Source organism: Natator depressus, chromosome 9 (genome assembly GCF_965152275.1).
Source record: "Natator depressus isolate rNatDep1 chromosome 9, rNatDep2.hap1, whole genome shotgun sequence".
Taxonomy (NCBI): Eukaryota; Metazoa; Chordata; order Testudines; family Cheloniidae; genus Natator; species Natator depressus.
This window is the reverse complement of record NC_134242.1, coordinates 101845559-101862027: the sequence shown is the minus strand read 5'-3', so window position 1 is coordinate 101862027 and position 16469 is coordinate 101845559. Positions and strand designations below refer to the sequence as shown.

Sequence of the window (16469 nt, the reverse complement as noted above, 5' to 3'; positions counted from 1 at the left end):
AATCGTCCAAAAGCACACGTGCTTACGAAATCAAAAGTAAACAAATAAAACAGAATAAAATTAAATTAAAACTAGAGCAAGTAAAACCAAAAGGACTAAAGCTATGAATGCAGCAGACATCACTCTGGACTGTCTTGACCAGAGGGGCAGTGGAGAAGCCGCAGTGCCAGGGGGTTTCGTCTGCCTATGACGACCTCACACAGGAGCACAAGGAGGTGTAGTGCACAGTACAGATTGACAGTCACTGCTAGCTAAAACCACCAGTTGAGCACGCACATCCAAGGATGGAGCATCCATAAGGACATATTTGAACTTTTTCTTTGTGAAAGATCATAAATTGGGGGATCCAGCCACAAGATTCTGCAGCTCTCTCTCACCTAATAGATATAATAGCTATAATAAAGCTGTCTTAACTAAGAGATGAAACAAGGAACATTCTCCCATGGGTTCAAATGGAGGTTTAATGACTAAATAGTATTACATAGGACTTTAATCTATGTGTGGGTTCTTTAACCCAAGGATTCATTAACCTCTTCAAGAATCTTTTTACTATATCATGGCTAAATGAAGTATTTACTCAATTAAGCTGTGTGAGCTGAAGATGGCTGAGAGATGTACTTTTACTGACAATATGAGAGAGCCCCAGGAATTTCAAATGAACTATGTACTCAGGTATAGAGTGAACAGCAGCTGAAGCTGGGCTACGTTAATGGTGGGTGCTCACAAAGAACATTTTCCACTTATGATCATAACAAAGGCAAGTTGACTGTTTCCTGAAGTTTAATAGAATCTCCTGTACCTTCCCTCCACCCCCACAAACGGACCAGATCCAGATCTGTCAAAGTCCTATGAAGTGGAGAGAGTCTAGAAATACCACCTCTTCTAGGTCAATAGGTCTGGAATTGCAGAGAGAGACCGATAAATCCTTTGTGGTAGGAACAGAAGATCTGAGAAAAAACGGTTTCTCACCTTTTTGTAACTGTTGTTCTTCGAGATGTGCTGCTCACATCTATTCCAGTTAGGTGTGCGCGCGCGCCGCGTGCACGGATGTCGGAAACTTTTCCCTAGTAGCTACTTGTCGGGCCGGCTGTGGAGTCCCCTGGAGTGGGGCTGATATGGTGCTCTATATATGACCCTACTGGCCCGACCCCTCTTCAGTTCCTTCTTGCCGGCTACTCCGACAAAGCGGAAGGTGGGGGGGAAATGGAATAGATATGAGCAACACATCTCGAAGAACAACAGCTACAAAAAAGGTGAGTAACCGTTTTTTCTTCTTCGAGTACTTGCTCATATCAATTCCAATTAGGTGACTCCCAAGCCTTACCTTGGAGGTGGGGTCGGAGTCAAGGAATTGCAGACTGGAGAATTGCCCTGCCGAAGGCCGCATCGTCACTTGATTGGTGGACGATGGCATAGTGTGACGGGAACATGTGCACCGAAGCCCATGAAGCAGCCCTGCAGATTTCCTGGAGGGGTACGTGTGCCAGGAAGACTGCTGACGAGGCCTAAGCCCTCGTGGAGTGAGCCGTGACAACAGGCGGAGTGACCTTTGCTAAGTCATAACAAGTACGAATACACACCGTGATCCAGGAGGATACCCGCTGGGAAGAGACTGGCAAACCTTTCATCCGCTCCGCTAGAGCAACGAACAACTGGGCTGTTTTGCGGAACGGCTTCGTTCGGTCTATGTAGACAGAGAGTGCCCTTCTAACGTCCAGTGAATGCAGCTGCTGCTCACGGAGGGTGGCGTGCGGCTTTCAATAGAAAACCGGCAGGAAAATATCCTGGCTGACATGGAAGCGGGACGCTACCTTTGGTAGGAAGGCCAGGTGAGGCCTAAGCTGCACCTTGTCCTTATGAAAGATGGTATACGGGGGCTCACATATGAGGGCTCGTAGCTCAGAAATGTGTCGTGCCGAAGTGATGGCCACTAGGAAGGCAACCTTCCAGTAGAGGAGCAAACATGAAGCTAGCAGCTCAAAGGGAGGACCCATGAAATGAGACAGGACTAAATTGAGGTCCCATGCAGGGACAGGGGGCTTCATCGGGGATGGATCTTTTCTAGTTCTTTTCGGAAATGTCCCATGATAGGGTTTGCAAACACTGAGTGCCTGGAATCGCCAGGGTGAAATGCCGAAATAGCCACGAGGTGAACCTTAAGAGAACCGAATGCCAGGTGCTGATCTTTCAGGTGTACCAAATAGTCCAGGATGCACAGGATTGAAGCCTGGAGTGGGAGTACCTGCCATTGGGCACACCAGATAGAAAACCTTTTCCATTTTGCTATGTAAGTGGTTCTGGTAGAAGGCTTGCGGCTTTCCAGGAGCACCTGCCTCACTGGGTCCGAACAGGTGAGCTCTGCTTGGTTCAACCATGGATCCTCCAGGCCATGAGGTGAAGTGACTGAAGGTCCGGGTGGAGGAAGCGACTGTGATTCTGCGAGATGAGGTACGAAGTGAGAGATAGATGAATCGGTGACCAGATCAATTGGTCCATGAGGGTGGGGTACCAGCATTGGCGAGGCCAAACTAGGGCCACCAGGATGACGTCCACCTTGTCCCTGCGGACCTTGAGGAGCACCTTGTGGATGAGAGGAAATGGCGGAAAGGCGTATAGTAGTTGACCGGACCATGGATTCAGGAAGGCGTCCGCAATTGAGCCCAGGCTGTGACTCCGGAAAGAGAAAAAGGTTGGGCACTTCCGGTTGGCCTGCATGGCGAACAAATCGATTTGGGGAAGCCCCCAGTTGTGGAAGATGGAGTGGATGACGTCCGGCCAAATCGACCATTTGTGTGTGAGGAACCGCCTGCTCAAGCTGTCTGCCAGTACATTCTGAATGCCCGGCAGGTATGAGGCTTGGAGAAGGATGGAGTGGGCTAAACAAAATTCCCATAGGAGGAGAGCTTCCTGGCAGAGAGGAGACGACCGGGCTCTGCCTTGCTTGTTTACATAAAACATGGCCGTGGTATTGTCTGCCAGTACTGCTACACAGTGGCCCTGCAAGCGGGATAGGAACGCCTGGCATGCGAGGTGGATTGCCCTGAGCTCTTTGATGTTGATATGCAGAGCCAGTTCCTCTACTTGCCATAGGCCCTGAGTCGTCATGCTCCCGAGATGTGCTCCCCAGCCGAGCACCGACGCATCCGTTACCAATGTCAGAGTGGGCTGGGGGGCGTGGAACGGTACTCCGGCACTTACCATGTGGGGGTCAAGCCACCATTGTAGGGAATTGAGGGTATGTCTTGGAATGGTCAGCACCATGTCCAGACTGTAGTGGCCCGGGCAATACACGGACGTAATCCACGCCTGCAGGGGCCTGAGCCACAACCTGGCATGCTGCACCATGTCGGTGCAGGACGCCATGTGGCCCAGCAGCTTGGGGCACTGTCTCACCGTGGTGGTGGGAAAGTTGCAAAGGCCGGTGATTACCTGCGCGAGAGTTAGACGATGGGCCTCTGGGAGGAACGCTCTCGCCTGGTTTGCATCCAGGACTGCCCCAATGAACTCTATTGTTCGTGTTGGGGTGAGAACAGACTTGTTGACATTCAGAATAATGCCTAAGCGGTCTAACGTGTCCCTGACCAATTGTACCTGTGATTCTACCAGCTGGCGAGACAGGCCTCTTATGAGCCAGTCATCTAGGTATGGTAAACGTACACATGGTGGCGGTGAAGAAAGGCTGCCATGAGTGCCATGCATTTGGTGAAGATGCGGGGAGCCGTGCACAGGCCAAACAGGAGAGCCATGAACTGATAATGCGTCTTGTCTACTATGAAACCGAGAAAGCGTCTGTGAGACGGGTTGATTGAAACGTGAAAATAAGCATCCTTCATATCAAGGGCGGCGTACCAGTCTCCCAAATCCAGGGAGGGGATGATCATGCTCAAGGAAACCATGCAGAACTTTGAGTTGACGATGTACTTGTTGAGTTCCCTTAGGTCCAGAGTGGGCCGAAGACCCCCCTTTGCTTTGGGAACGAGGAAGTAGCATGAGTAGAAACCCTTGCCTCTGAGCTCTCGAGGTATCTCCTCCACTGCTCTAAGAGGGAGGAGGGACTGGACCTTCTGGATCAGGAGTTGCTCGTGAGAGGGGTCCCTGAAGAGGGACGGGCAAGGGCGGTGGGAGAATAGCCCGCCTCTACCATGTGGAAGACCCACTGGTCCGATGTAATAAGGGAACATGCACGGTTGAAGCAGGATAGACGGTTCAGGAAGGGAGAATAACTGGCCAGGATATGGACTGGTAATCCGTCCTCATGCGCACCTTCAAAATGGGCGCTTAGGGCCCGGAGAGGGCTTGGACTGTCCCTGGCCCTGACCGGAGAGAGGACGCAATGGTCTGCGCCTGGTGTATCTGCTCCTCCTGCGGGAGAAGTCCTGCCTGGGCCTAGCGGGGAAAGACCGCTGCTGGGTGGGCTGGCGCTTAAACTGCTTTCTTTGAATCGCTGGGGTATGCATGCCTGGAGACTTAATTGTGTTCCTTGAATCTTTCAGGATATGCAACCTAGAGTTGGTCTGTTCAGCAAAGAGCCCCTGATCATCGAACAGAAGGTCTTGGATAGTTTGCTGAACTTCCGGCGGGAGACCCAAGGACTGAAGCCAGGCGTTACATTGCATGGCGATACCAGATGCCAGTGTACACGCTGCCGTGTCTGCGGCATCCAGAGAGCCTTAAAGAGCAGTCCGGGCCACTAGTCTGCCCTCCTCGGCAATGGCTCCCAGCTCCTGCCGAGAATCAGATGGGAGGAGCTCCCTGAACTTTTGAATAGCAGACCAGGAACTATAGCTGTATTTGCTAAGGATTGCGAGCTGATTAGCCATTCGTAGGGAGAGGCCACTGGTAGAATAAGCCTTTCTACCAAAAAGTGCCAGACATTTTGCATCTCTTGATTTAGGGGCAGGCCCCTGCTGACCCTGTCTTTGTTTTTCCGTTTACTGCAACCACCATGGGGGAGGATGGATAAAACGATATTTGTACCCCTTAGTGGGGACAAAGTACTTTCTTTTGGCCCCTTTGGCCATGGGGGGAATGGAGACTGGAGTTTGCCAGATTGTTTTGGCATACAACTGAATGGTCTTTATAACGGGCAGCGCCACCCTAGAGGGCCCTTCTGGTGTCAGAATGTCCACTATGGGGTCCTCTTCTTCTATGACCTCCTCCACCTGGAGATTCATGTTTAAAGCCACTCGCCGTAGGAGTTCCTGTAGGGCCCGGTAGTCCATGGGTGGAGGGCCGGATGCGGATGTACCCGCCACCGCCTCATCAGGAGAAGACGAGGAGGCAGCGACCAGTGGAATTGGGTCCGAGACAGCCCCTTGGTCCACTGGCTCCAGTTCCTCTTGGGCACTGGGTGTAGCCTCCACCGGGGGTGGGGCTGGATCCAGGGTTTGTGTGGGGTCCGGAAAAGGATGACTGATGGTTGCCTCTGGAATACAGGACCCAGAACATGAAGGCGGAGGGACGCCTGGAGGGGCGCCCTGGGCTTGGTGATATGCCCAGGGAGTCTCGAACTGCCACTGGGGCTGCCAGTGGGTGCTGAAGAATCCCATCCGAGACTGCCCAGACCTGATCAGGGTGTCTCCGATGCTCCCGATGCCCTACCCAACCTGGGGGAAGGTGACTGGGAGCGAGACGCCCAAGGAGGGGCAGTACGCTGTGCTGGGGGGCTGCCGCATCCCCCGACAAGCAGAATGGGTACCATGCGGAGCAGCGAGATCCAGATGGTGATCGGCGGTGCCATTGTGGAGAGCGGTACCAGGAGATCGACTGGCGCCGAGATGTTGGACTTTGTCTTGGTGGAGATTGGCCACAGGAGTGCGACCGCGACTGGTGCCGCGATGGAGAATGGTGCCATGCCACAGAGCAGTTTCATGAACGGTGTTGCGGACAGGTGCGGTGCCGCAATGGGGAGCGGTGTCGGTTCGAGTGGTGCTGTGGGGTCTCAGACCTTGACCTAGACCTTGAGTGGGACCATGACCTGTCAGCCAATGACCACCTCGAGTGGGAGTGGCTCCAAGGATCAGGGCTGTGAGACCAGTGCCGCGAGTCAGACCGGAGCCGCGAGTCAGACCGGCGCGGAGTCTGGGTGCGGTGCCAGGACTCAGAGTGGTGTGGAGATGTTGGTCTGGGGGCAGATGGCCCAAAGACTGCCGGTTTGCCTCTTGATGGTGCCGGGGCTTGAGATGGTTTAGGCCTCGAAACTGGAGACTTGGGCGCCGTCATCTCAATGAGCCCTCTGGTAGCCTCAAAGGTGTCGGGTGTGGAAGGCAGCGCGACCTCCTCCACCTGCAGGGAGTCCGGCGGTACAGGGCTTCCCGGGGAGGCGGGGGCTTGTGGAGGACGATGCCAACTGGGAGGTCTGTCGGCCTTATCTCCCTGGTCTGCACCGTGTCCTGTCGGGGGTGCGACTACCACCTTGGGTCTTTTTGGGGGCTTCTCCGTGGCCTGCTTCTTATGGGTGGCCGGGGAGTGAGAACGGTGCACTCGTTGAAGGGGAAAACCCCTTCAAGCGTTAATGACTATACTTAATGCTAAAGATAACAGATAACTAACACTTAACTAACACTAGAGATAAATAGAGTAGCTAGGGAGTATCAGCACTTGCGAACAAGAGACCACTGTTCCAACAACCGTCACTGGTGGTAAGAAGGAACTGAAGGGGGGTCAGGCTGGCAGGGTCATATATAGAGCACCATATCGGCGCCACTCCAGGGGGCTCCACAGCCGGCCCAATGGGTAGCTGCTAGGGAAAAGTTTCCGACATCCGTGCACACGGCGCGCGCACACACTTAACTGGAATTGATATGAGCAAGCACTTGAAGAAGAACTACTGTTGTGTCGCCCAGGCGCCCTAAATTAAAATAATTTTGGCTTGCTCTTGTTTGATTTTCCTAAGAACTCTATGAATTAGAGGAATTGTGTGTAGAACAAAGAAGTTTATTATTTACTCTCTATTCTAAAAGAAAACACCTTCAAGATGAACTGGTTGCCTGTCCTATTCTGGAGCTCAACATTTGGAGATATATTTTGTTGCAAACAGGTCTGTTTCCAGAAACATCCACAGTAAGTGTATGTTTGCTACCAAGTTCTTGAGCAACTACTTCTGCTGATCATGTACGTCTCTGCTCATCAATCTGCAAGTATGTAGGCAGAAAGCTATAGAATCAATTTAGCGTACTATGCACGACTCCCACAGAACTATAACCTGTCTGTCCATCTGGCTAAAATGTGGCCCCCCCCAGCTTGTTCTTGTGAAATATTGCAGCAGTATTACCAGTAACTACTTGAACCGCACTGCCCTGTGATTAGGGAGAAAGGGCCCTATATGAATAGACGGCAATAGAAATACTAACTACATCCAAAGATTTGACAAGTTCTTCCAGTTGACAAATAAAAGAGACCGTTCCCTCAGTACCCGAGAGCATAGCAGATCCAAACGAGACCTTGCTGGTGCAAGAAGTTTAACTTGAACTATTTTGGGAGAAGGCTCCTCTTGTGGCTGCCTTTCTTCAGCCCTTTCAAATTCAGGGTAATACCTAAGAGAAGGCCAATATGACTGCATTGCTCACGGTGGCACCTCCAATCTTGCCAGTATCCTCTAGAGAATTCCCCATCATAGCCCCTGGGTGAGAGAGGCTGATCTTGTGTGCCATTTGCCTTTATCTGTTAACTTTAAGGGTATACTGCAGATATCTATTTTAAGGGCTTTTGAAGAGGAGAGGGTATAGATTTGCTTAAGTTATAGTTGGTTAATAATAAGTGGGTAAGTGCTGATTTGTGAATTCTTGACAAACTAAAAATACATCTTGAAACAAAAGCATCTTAGAACACAGAATAGCTGCAGAATTGTAACTCTAAATAACTGTATAGCTTAACACCTGATCTTTAATATTTGACTGCTCTAATTTAAAGGAGTTTAATTATCATTTAAAATGAATTTTGTATGTCAATTCCTGTCATATGCGTAGGAAACTGATTTTCATTTTTTTAGTTAGCTTTGATTTTGTTGAAAGTTTAAAATTAAATTCCAAACTAAAAATCTATTACTGAAGCTTAAAATTTATTATAACTATGCAAATAATGGACAAAAATAAAGAATTTTAGGTCCTTGATAATTTAAATTTAGAAGAACTAAAATTCTCAGAATGCTCATTTAATTAATGACTGAACATTCTGCAAAAATGAGTCATAAGTCCTGTTTATGTCAGAAATGCAACACAATTTTAAAACTATGCAGTTAATACTGCCAGCCATTTGCACAAGATACTTCATGAATAAACATGATTAAGAATACAGAAATAAAGAATGACTTCACCTACCTGTGGTGGCTGATTGGGATAGAGTGGTTTTGTTTGAAGTTAAACTTGGAGTCAATGGTACGCTTCGCTTCTTTATCCGCTCTATTAAAGATTCAAATTCATCCTCTGAGCTGTCTGGCCCTAATGCTGCACTATGTCGTAGTGCCAAGGTCTGAGTGTTGTTCCCTGCACGTTCTTCCCAATCTCTTTCTTTCCCATCAAGAGATGAATCTGGACTATATTTGGAAATATCAAACTCTTTCTGTTTTTGTGAAGGAGTTTGCTGTATGTGATGCAGGTTGTCCTTCAAGCCACTTGCTTCAATTTCTTGGCAGTGTTCAGACCAGGTACTTTTAATGAAAACAGAATCATCATCTTTACTGTCACTTAAAATCTCTGGATACAGCCATTCCTGAGAGTAAGTGTTTTCCTTTCTAGAAGTCACTGGCTTCTTCTGGGTCTGAACATTCTTCACTACTACAATTCAAAAAGAAAAATTCAAAGACTTCAGAGACTTTAGCATTTATGTTTTAATGTAAGTTAATCAGAGCCTTTGGAAAACATGAAAACACCAGGCAGAGAAAGGTATCTTAGCAACTTCCTCCAACCCATGCTCATTCACACCCAGGATCACACTACTTTCCAGTTGCACTGCAGATGATAAACAATCAAAAAGGTATGTATGTGGGGTCTACTTTGTGCCAGCAAAAGGGGTTTAAGTCAGTCTGATACAAGATAAGAATAGCTAGAGAACACTTTATTACAGCCACTCTTTCTGATAAAAGAAAGCTTCTGCAGTTATGCACACATAAGAGTTTGTATTTAGCTGATTATATGGTCAATTTTATTTCTTAAATATGCAGCATGTGAAAGGGCACTGAAGAGAAAAGAGAGAAGACTTGCCTTTAGCAGCTGGATTTTCTTATAAGTTAAAGATTCAAATATGGAAAGGACTTTAAAGAGTACCACAAGTGAAGATATTGATATCCCGGTGTTAAAACAAGCATAACAGGAAGGAAGAGGAAAAAGGGAAGGATCATATGGAGGAATGGGAAATTGAAAATGAGGAAGGAGAGAATTAATCCAGCGAAAAGCGAACAGAATTGAACCTGTCCTGTTATCTCACTCTAAAAGGGACCAAACTTTTCCAAAGCTATGTCTGTGCTTTTCCTAAAGAATAATTCTGAGCTCTGAAGAATAAGCATTCTTTCTCCACCCAGCTAAAACTCTTGTCCCCTCTTTGTTGCTGGATGGCTACTTACCCTTCTTGCTTGTTGCATTCTTTCTTGTAAAATCGGAGAAGTCTTCCCTGGAGTCAATGATGATTTCGTTCAAACTGTAGATAAACAATAAGATGAGGCAAAGGAAGCCAGGAATGACTTGTGTCTTGATATAGGTAAAGCTGACAATAAAGCAGCCTGGTGCAGTGTTTTAATTTATTCACTGGAAATATCCATTACCACTGAAAAACTCTCTCAACGTAACTTTTCATTGTCAGTTACATTTTGTCAGTATTTTATCATTAAACTTCTGAGCAAAAGACAGAACTCCATTTCAAGAGATGAGAACATGCTTGCAAACTAAGTTCAGATATTGAAACAGACCATCATCATTTTATCCAGGAACAAGAATGAGGGATACAGATATGGAACCATAAAGATAGAATTTATAAAATTCTACTTAAAAATCACACTGTTGACCAAAAAGGTTGCCTTTAATGTGAATTTAGCACTTGTGAAAGATGCAAAGCTGTCACTACTGTTAAATCCTCAATCCATAAAAATCCACAGCGTACAGGCTGCCACATTGCAAACCCCCACACTCCACTCCCACTAATATGCCTCATTCCTAATCTGCAGAAATCACTTCAACTGGTAAAAAGGGAGTTCTGTTTCCATGAATCATTCAACACTTGGTGCCTCCACCAAAACTGCCAGCTATGGGAATAAATTAGTACCAGAGCCAGCAAAGATTGAGTGTTATGGACATCTCTTCCTCTACAAAACTCACCAAGACCAAGTCATTTCACATAGTGGTCTAATGACTGTCAGACAATAACTGTAAATCCAAAATCTAGTTAGCAGTGAAACTGGTGACAGAGGTGAAAGGCTCCATTTGAGCAGGGGGTTGGACTAGATGACCTCCTGAGGTCTCTTCCAACCCTAATCTTCTATTATATCCCATTACAAGCTATACAGTGCTCCAAAACAGTAACAAAATAGTGAGATGTGTGCCTCCAAATAACAAAACTTCACATCTATATAATGTTTTACATTTTAAAAGTACTGTAAAAACTTTAGTTTTAAAAACAGCCTTATGAGTCATTGATCTTCATTTTACAGTGGGAAAACTAAGGCACAGGGAAGAGAAGCAATGTGACCAAGGCCACACTTGGAATGAGCAGCAGAGCCAGGATTAGAACTCAGAATGTTGACTTCTAAACCTGTGCCCAATCCTCCAGACAATGACGACACCCTATGCAAATGAGAGAAGATCTAATTCATTTTTCCATATTCAAAATAACTCATTAATGGGACATTTTGGCTGCCAGGGATTAGACAAAAAAGTCTCTCTCTGACTAACTATAGACAATTCAATAATTCCAGGACCCACCTGCTATTTTGTTTCTTAGAGACTTGATGTGCTAGGGATTTTGGAGTCTTCATTCTAGATAAAACTAAATCAGAATGTGAGAGAATTACATTACAGGAAATTTATTTTAGCTTTCTAAAAATGATCCCATTGCATGCCTTAAGGGCATATATAGACAACATTTTTTACAACTTTTATTTTACCAATAGTATCCAAATGTCTCTAGAACAAGGATCCTACTTAATCTCACAATTAAAACTCTCAGCTTTTCATAGCAGAAGCAGTTCTTTGGCTACCCTCGCCCTCATCATTCAACCCTTGCCCTGCCTTAAGGCTTGGGAGAAAGGATAGGCTTTGCAACAAAGAGATTCACTGTAAAAAGGTATTCCAGAAGAAAATCATATTCTTGCAGCCACGAGGAATACATCCTCTCAACTCTCATTGAGAAAGCAAGATTAACATTCTAACCACTCTTTACTTACATATTTCAAATTCTTCATCACTACTGGAAGAAAAGGGCAGAATAGACCTGCAAAATAAAGCACAAAACAGATGTGAGGAACACAGCCACTTCAGAGACGAGGAAGTTACTCATCTTGTGCAATAACGGTGGCTCTTCAAGATGTGTCGCCCTATGGATGCTCCACTACAGGTGTTATCTGCACCCCAGAGCCTCTAATCGGAGATTTTAGGTAGATGTGTCCATTCGGCCCGCACATGCACTCTCCCTTCCTTGAGGCTAACTAGTGCTGTGCAGGCAAACCACCCTCAGTTCCTTCTCTACTGCAGAGCCCCTTGGCAAGAACTCCAAAGGAGCGGGGAGGAGGGCGGGTTGTGGAGCGCCCTTGGGACACACATCTTGAAGAACCATTGTTACTGCACAAGATGAGTAACTTCCTCTTCTTCTTTCAGTAGCGTCCCTAAGGGTGCTCCACTGTAGGTGACTCCACAGCAGTATCCCCCATGCAGGGGTGGGGCTTCAGAGTGGAATCTGTTATTGACGATAGTATTGTGGAGATGGCATCAAGACAGAGTACCAGGTAATTGTGTAATGATCTGGAAAAGTATGGGCAGAAGCCAAGGTCACTGCCCTACAGATTTCTGAGATGGGGACATCTTTAACAAACATGAGCTATGTGGAAATGGATCTTGTGGAGTGCATGTGGATCCCTGATGGAGGCAGCAGGTTATGTGCAAGGGGTAACAGAGGGTAATGCAGCTGGAGACCCATTTGGAGAGTATTTGCGCTGATACTGCAGACCCCTTGGATATTTCCGCAAATTAAAGGAAGAGTTTGGGAGACTTCCTAAAGTCCTTAGTCCTGTCCAGATAAAAAGCCAGAGCTCTCTTAATGTCCAGCATATGCAGTGTTGCCTCCCTGCTGTCAGAATGGCTGTTCACCTGCGCAGCGCTACTTAGCCTCAGGGGAGGGTGAGTGCATGTGCGGGCTGAACGTACACTGCTATCTAGAATCTCTGATTAGAAGGACAGGGGCACTGACACACTTTCAGGGGAGCATCCATAAGGACACTCCTCAAAGAAGAACAGATGGACAGACAACACTACACAGATCAAGATCACAACTGGTCAGAAAATTTCAGTTTAAATTTTTGACAGATATTCTGCATTTTTTTTCCCCTCCAATTTCAATCAGCTCTAATCAGTTATTTACATTTCAAGTGGATAAGAACTCCAACTGCTTATTTCTGAAGTTATGGAAAGAGAAAATGCTTCAAAGAAGATTTCAGTATGGTTTAAGGGAAAATTTAATGTCAATCTTAGAAACTTGCCAACATATGATGAGCTAAAAATTCAACCTGCTGCACACAAGAAGTCATAAGAAAGAACCAGGACCTCTTTGGGGAAGAGTGGTCTCTATACCATCTTTTCCTAAACCGTAGGATGAGTCATTCCCCAATCAGACAGCGCAGTAGTCCAGGGTCCTTTGAGACAAATTTAAAAAAAATAAATAAAACCTCAACTAGAACCAGCAGTTAACCCAGTGGCATCACGGAGCAAAACTCACCTTCCACAGTAACATCAGCTTCTGGCAAAAGCTTTTGTAAACAGATAAGCCTTATTATACATGGAACAAGGATGGGGAGAATAGGTTCAAAAGTCAGTACTTCAAAAAGAGTAGAGCATTCTCTAAGCAAGGGAGGTCCTGCTTGAATGCCTCTGCTGATCATAACTATGGTGGTATGACATACAAAATGGGAAATGACTACCTGGGAAGGAGTAATGCAGAAAGTGATTGAGGGGTCATAGTGGACCGTAAGCTAAATAGGAGTCAAAAGTGTAACACTGTTGCCAAAATAAACAAGCCCAAACATCATTCTGGGATGTATTAGCAGGACTGTTGTAAGTAAAACACGAGAAGTAATTCTTCTGCTCTACTCCTTGCCGATTAGGCCTCAACTGGAATATTGTGTCCAGTTCTGGGTGCCACATTTCAGGAAAGATGTGGACAAATTGGAGAAAGTCCAGAGAAGAGCAACAAAAATGATTAACGGTCGAGAAAACATGAGCTATGAGGGAAGATTAAAAAAATTGGGTTTGTTTAGTCTGGAAAAGAGAAGACAGAGGGGACATGATAACAGTTTTCAAGTACATAAAAGGTTGTTACGAGGAGGGAGAAAAATTCTTCTTCTTAACCTCTTAGAATAGGACAAGAAGCAATGGCCTTAAATTGCAGAAAGGGAGGTTTAGGTTGGACATTAGGAAAAACTTCCTAACTCTCAGGGTGGTTAAGCACTGGAATAAATTGCCTAGTGAGGTTGTGGAGTCTCCATCATTGGAGATTTTTAAGAGCAGGTTAGACAAACACCTGTCAGGAATGGTATAGATAATACTTAGTTCGGCCATGAGTGCAGGGGACTGGACTAGATGACCTCTCGAGGTCCATTCCAGTCCTATGGTTTCATGACATGGAGAGTGGCTCTCTCTCAAATAGGCAGCCTTTTACAGGTCAAAACCAACACCTTAAATCAGAGTATTTGGACTGAAATTCAGCCTGCTAGGTCTCATCTGTGCCCCAGTCTCCCACAAAGACTGGGTTTGGCATTCAAAGGCACTAGCTGTTGTGTTCTGTATTTAAAAAACAATAAAAAAAACCCAAAACACAAACTCTCAGATTTAGGAGGATGCAGAAGCTCTTCCAAACAGAAAAACAAGGTCTTAAAGAAAAAATAAGAACAAGACAAAGATCTGTATAAAAGCAAGTCTGCAGACAACTTTATAATCACATAGTAAAGATAGTAAAATATAACTTTTGAACAGATGAGAGACCAGCCCTTTAATCTCTTTCAAAATTTTCTCACCTGTCATCCTTCGTGCGCCAGCATTCTGCATTCACTTTCTTTTTGGTCTTTATAACTTAAACCGAAAACAGAACAGATCATCTTTCCAGATAGGACTGCACAAAGAGGGAAGCCTCAAGGAGGTTAAAGTCAGGAGTTATTCAAGGAAACTCAGCTTCAAGGAAAGCCGTTTGTATAACTGTAGTGCCTAAGAGACCTAGCCATTAGGCAGGACCCCATTGTGCTAAGCACACAGAACAAGGAGATCCCACTTTAGAGAGGATATACTATCTTATCAGTCACTAATCTTCCACTCAGTAGCCACTTCCAACAGGATGGATTGATTTAAATAAAAGCAATTTAAATCAGGAAGCAAGAAACATTAGTTAAATAATCAATTTTAATTTTGTTTTGCATTTGTACTTTTTAGTTATTTTCCTAAGGAAAGGCTGATTCTCATTGGTCGATTACCAATAAAATGTGTCAATTTGTGGGGCTAAAAATAGCCTTAATACATCAACCTGTTTCACTCTGTATTTGCTGAACACTTCTGCCTTTGCTACATCATTAGCAATTTTACTGTCTCCATCTAGAACAGGGTTAGGATTCCTTTCCTTCCTGATATATTTAAACTCCTTAACACAGTCAGCCATAGATTTTCCTCCCAATTTATTTGGGTTCCCTTATCAAGTTTGCAAAAAGAAAAGGAGTACTTGTGGCACCTTAGAGACTAACCAATTTATTTGAGCATAAGCTTTCGTGAGCTACAGCTCACTTCATCAGATGCATACTGTGGAAAGTGTAGAAGATCTTTTTATACACACAAAGCATGAAAAAATACCTCCCCCCACCCCACTCTCCTGCTGGTAATAGCTTATCTAAAGTGATCACTCTCCTTACAATGTGTATGATAATCAAGTTGGGCCATTTCCAGCACAAATCCAGGGTTTAACAAGAACGTCTGAGGAGGCGGGGGGGTGGGGGTGGGGGGGTAGGAAAAAACAAGGGGAAATAGGGGACGTCACCTACTACAGGACAGGCCTAACAAAGAAAATAACAGAACGCCACTAGGCGTCACCTTCAGCCCCCAACTAAAACCCCTCCAATGCATTATTAAGGATCTACAACCTATCCTGAAGGATGACCCAACACTCTCACAAATCTTGGGAGACAGGCCAGTCCTTGCCTACAGACAGCCCCCCAACCTGAAGCAAATACTCACCAGCAACCACACAACAGAACCACTAACCCAGGAACCAGCCCTTTGCCAACTGGGCCCACATATCTATTCAGGGGACACCATCACAGGGCCTAATAACATCAGCCACACTATCAGAGGCTCGTTCATCTGCACATCCACCAATGTGATATATGCCATCATGTGCCAGCAATGCCCCTCTGCCATGTACATTGGTCAAACTGGACAGTCTCTACGTAAAAGAATAAATGGACACAAATCAGATGTCAAGAATTCTAACATTCATAAACCAGTCGGAGAACACTTCAATCTCTCTGGTCACGCGATTATAGACATGAAAGTTGCGATATTACAACAAAAAAACTTCAAATCCAGACTCCAGCGAGAAACTGTTGAATTGGAATTCATTTGCAAATTGGATACAATTAACTTAGGCTTGAATAGAGACTGGGAGTGGCTAAGTCATTATGCAAGGTAACCTATTTCCCCTTGTTTTTTCCTATCCCGCCCCCCCAGACGTTCTTGTTAAACCCTGGATTTGTGCTGGAAATGGCCCACCTTGATTATCATACACATTGTAAGGAGTGGTCACTTTAGATAAGCTATTACCAGCAGGAGAGTGGGTTTGTGTGTGTGTGTGGGGGTGGGGGGTGAGAAAACCTCAATTTGTGCTGGAAATGGCCCAACTTGATTATCATACACATTGTAAGGAGAGTGATCACTTTAGATAAGCTATTACCAGCAGGAGAGTGGGGTGGGGGGAGGTATTTTTTCATGCTTTGTGTGTATAAAAAGATCTTCTACACTTTCCACAGTATGCATCCGATGAAGTGAGCTGTAGCTCACGCTCAAATAAATTGGTTAGTCTCTAAGGTGCCACAAGTACTCCTTTTCTTTTTGCGAATACAGACTAACACGGCTGTTACTCTGAAACTTATCAAGTTTCTATACTTCATAAATTCTAATTTATATTGATTGCGATCTACTGCCCCTTTTTCCCATTTGTAATATAGGTTTTTTAAGCACAGTGCTGGCAGTGCCAAGGTCAGTTTATAGAACCTAGAAGAGGGTTTTGAAGCTGAG

At 45.5% G+C, this 16469-nt stretch overlaps 1 protein-coding gene across 2 annotated transcripts in view; it reads right to left on the bottom strand.

Annotated features, from left to right (window-relative positions):
- GCNA (germ cell nuclear acidic peptidase) overlaps nt 1-16469 on the bottom strand; it is a 57606-nt gene that overhangs the window by 40678 nt on the left and 459 nt on the right. For both annotated transcript variants that reach the window (XM_074963236.1, XM_074963237.1), the window contains exons 2-6: nt 14210-14264; nt 11372-11418; nt 10911-10974; nt 9560-9633; nt 8319-8774 (exon numbers count right to left, since the gene is read on the bottom strand). In XM_074963236.1, the coding sequence (XP_074819337.1) occupies nt 8319-8774; nt 9560-9633; nt 10911-10974; nt 11372-11418; nt 14210-14264 (696 nt within the window). The remainder of the gene's footprint in view (nt 1-8318; nt 8775-9559; nt 9634-10910; nt 10975-11371; nt 11419-14209; nt 14265-16469) is intronic.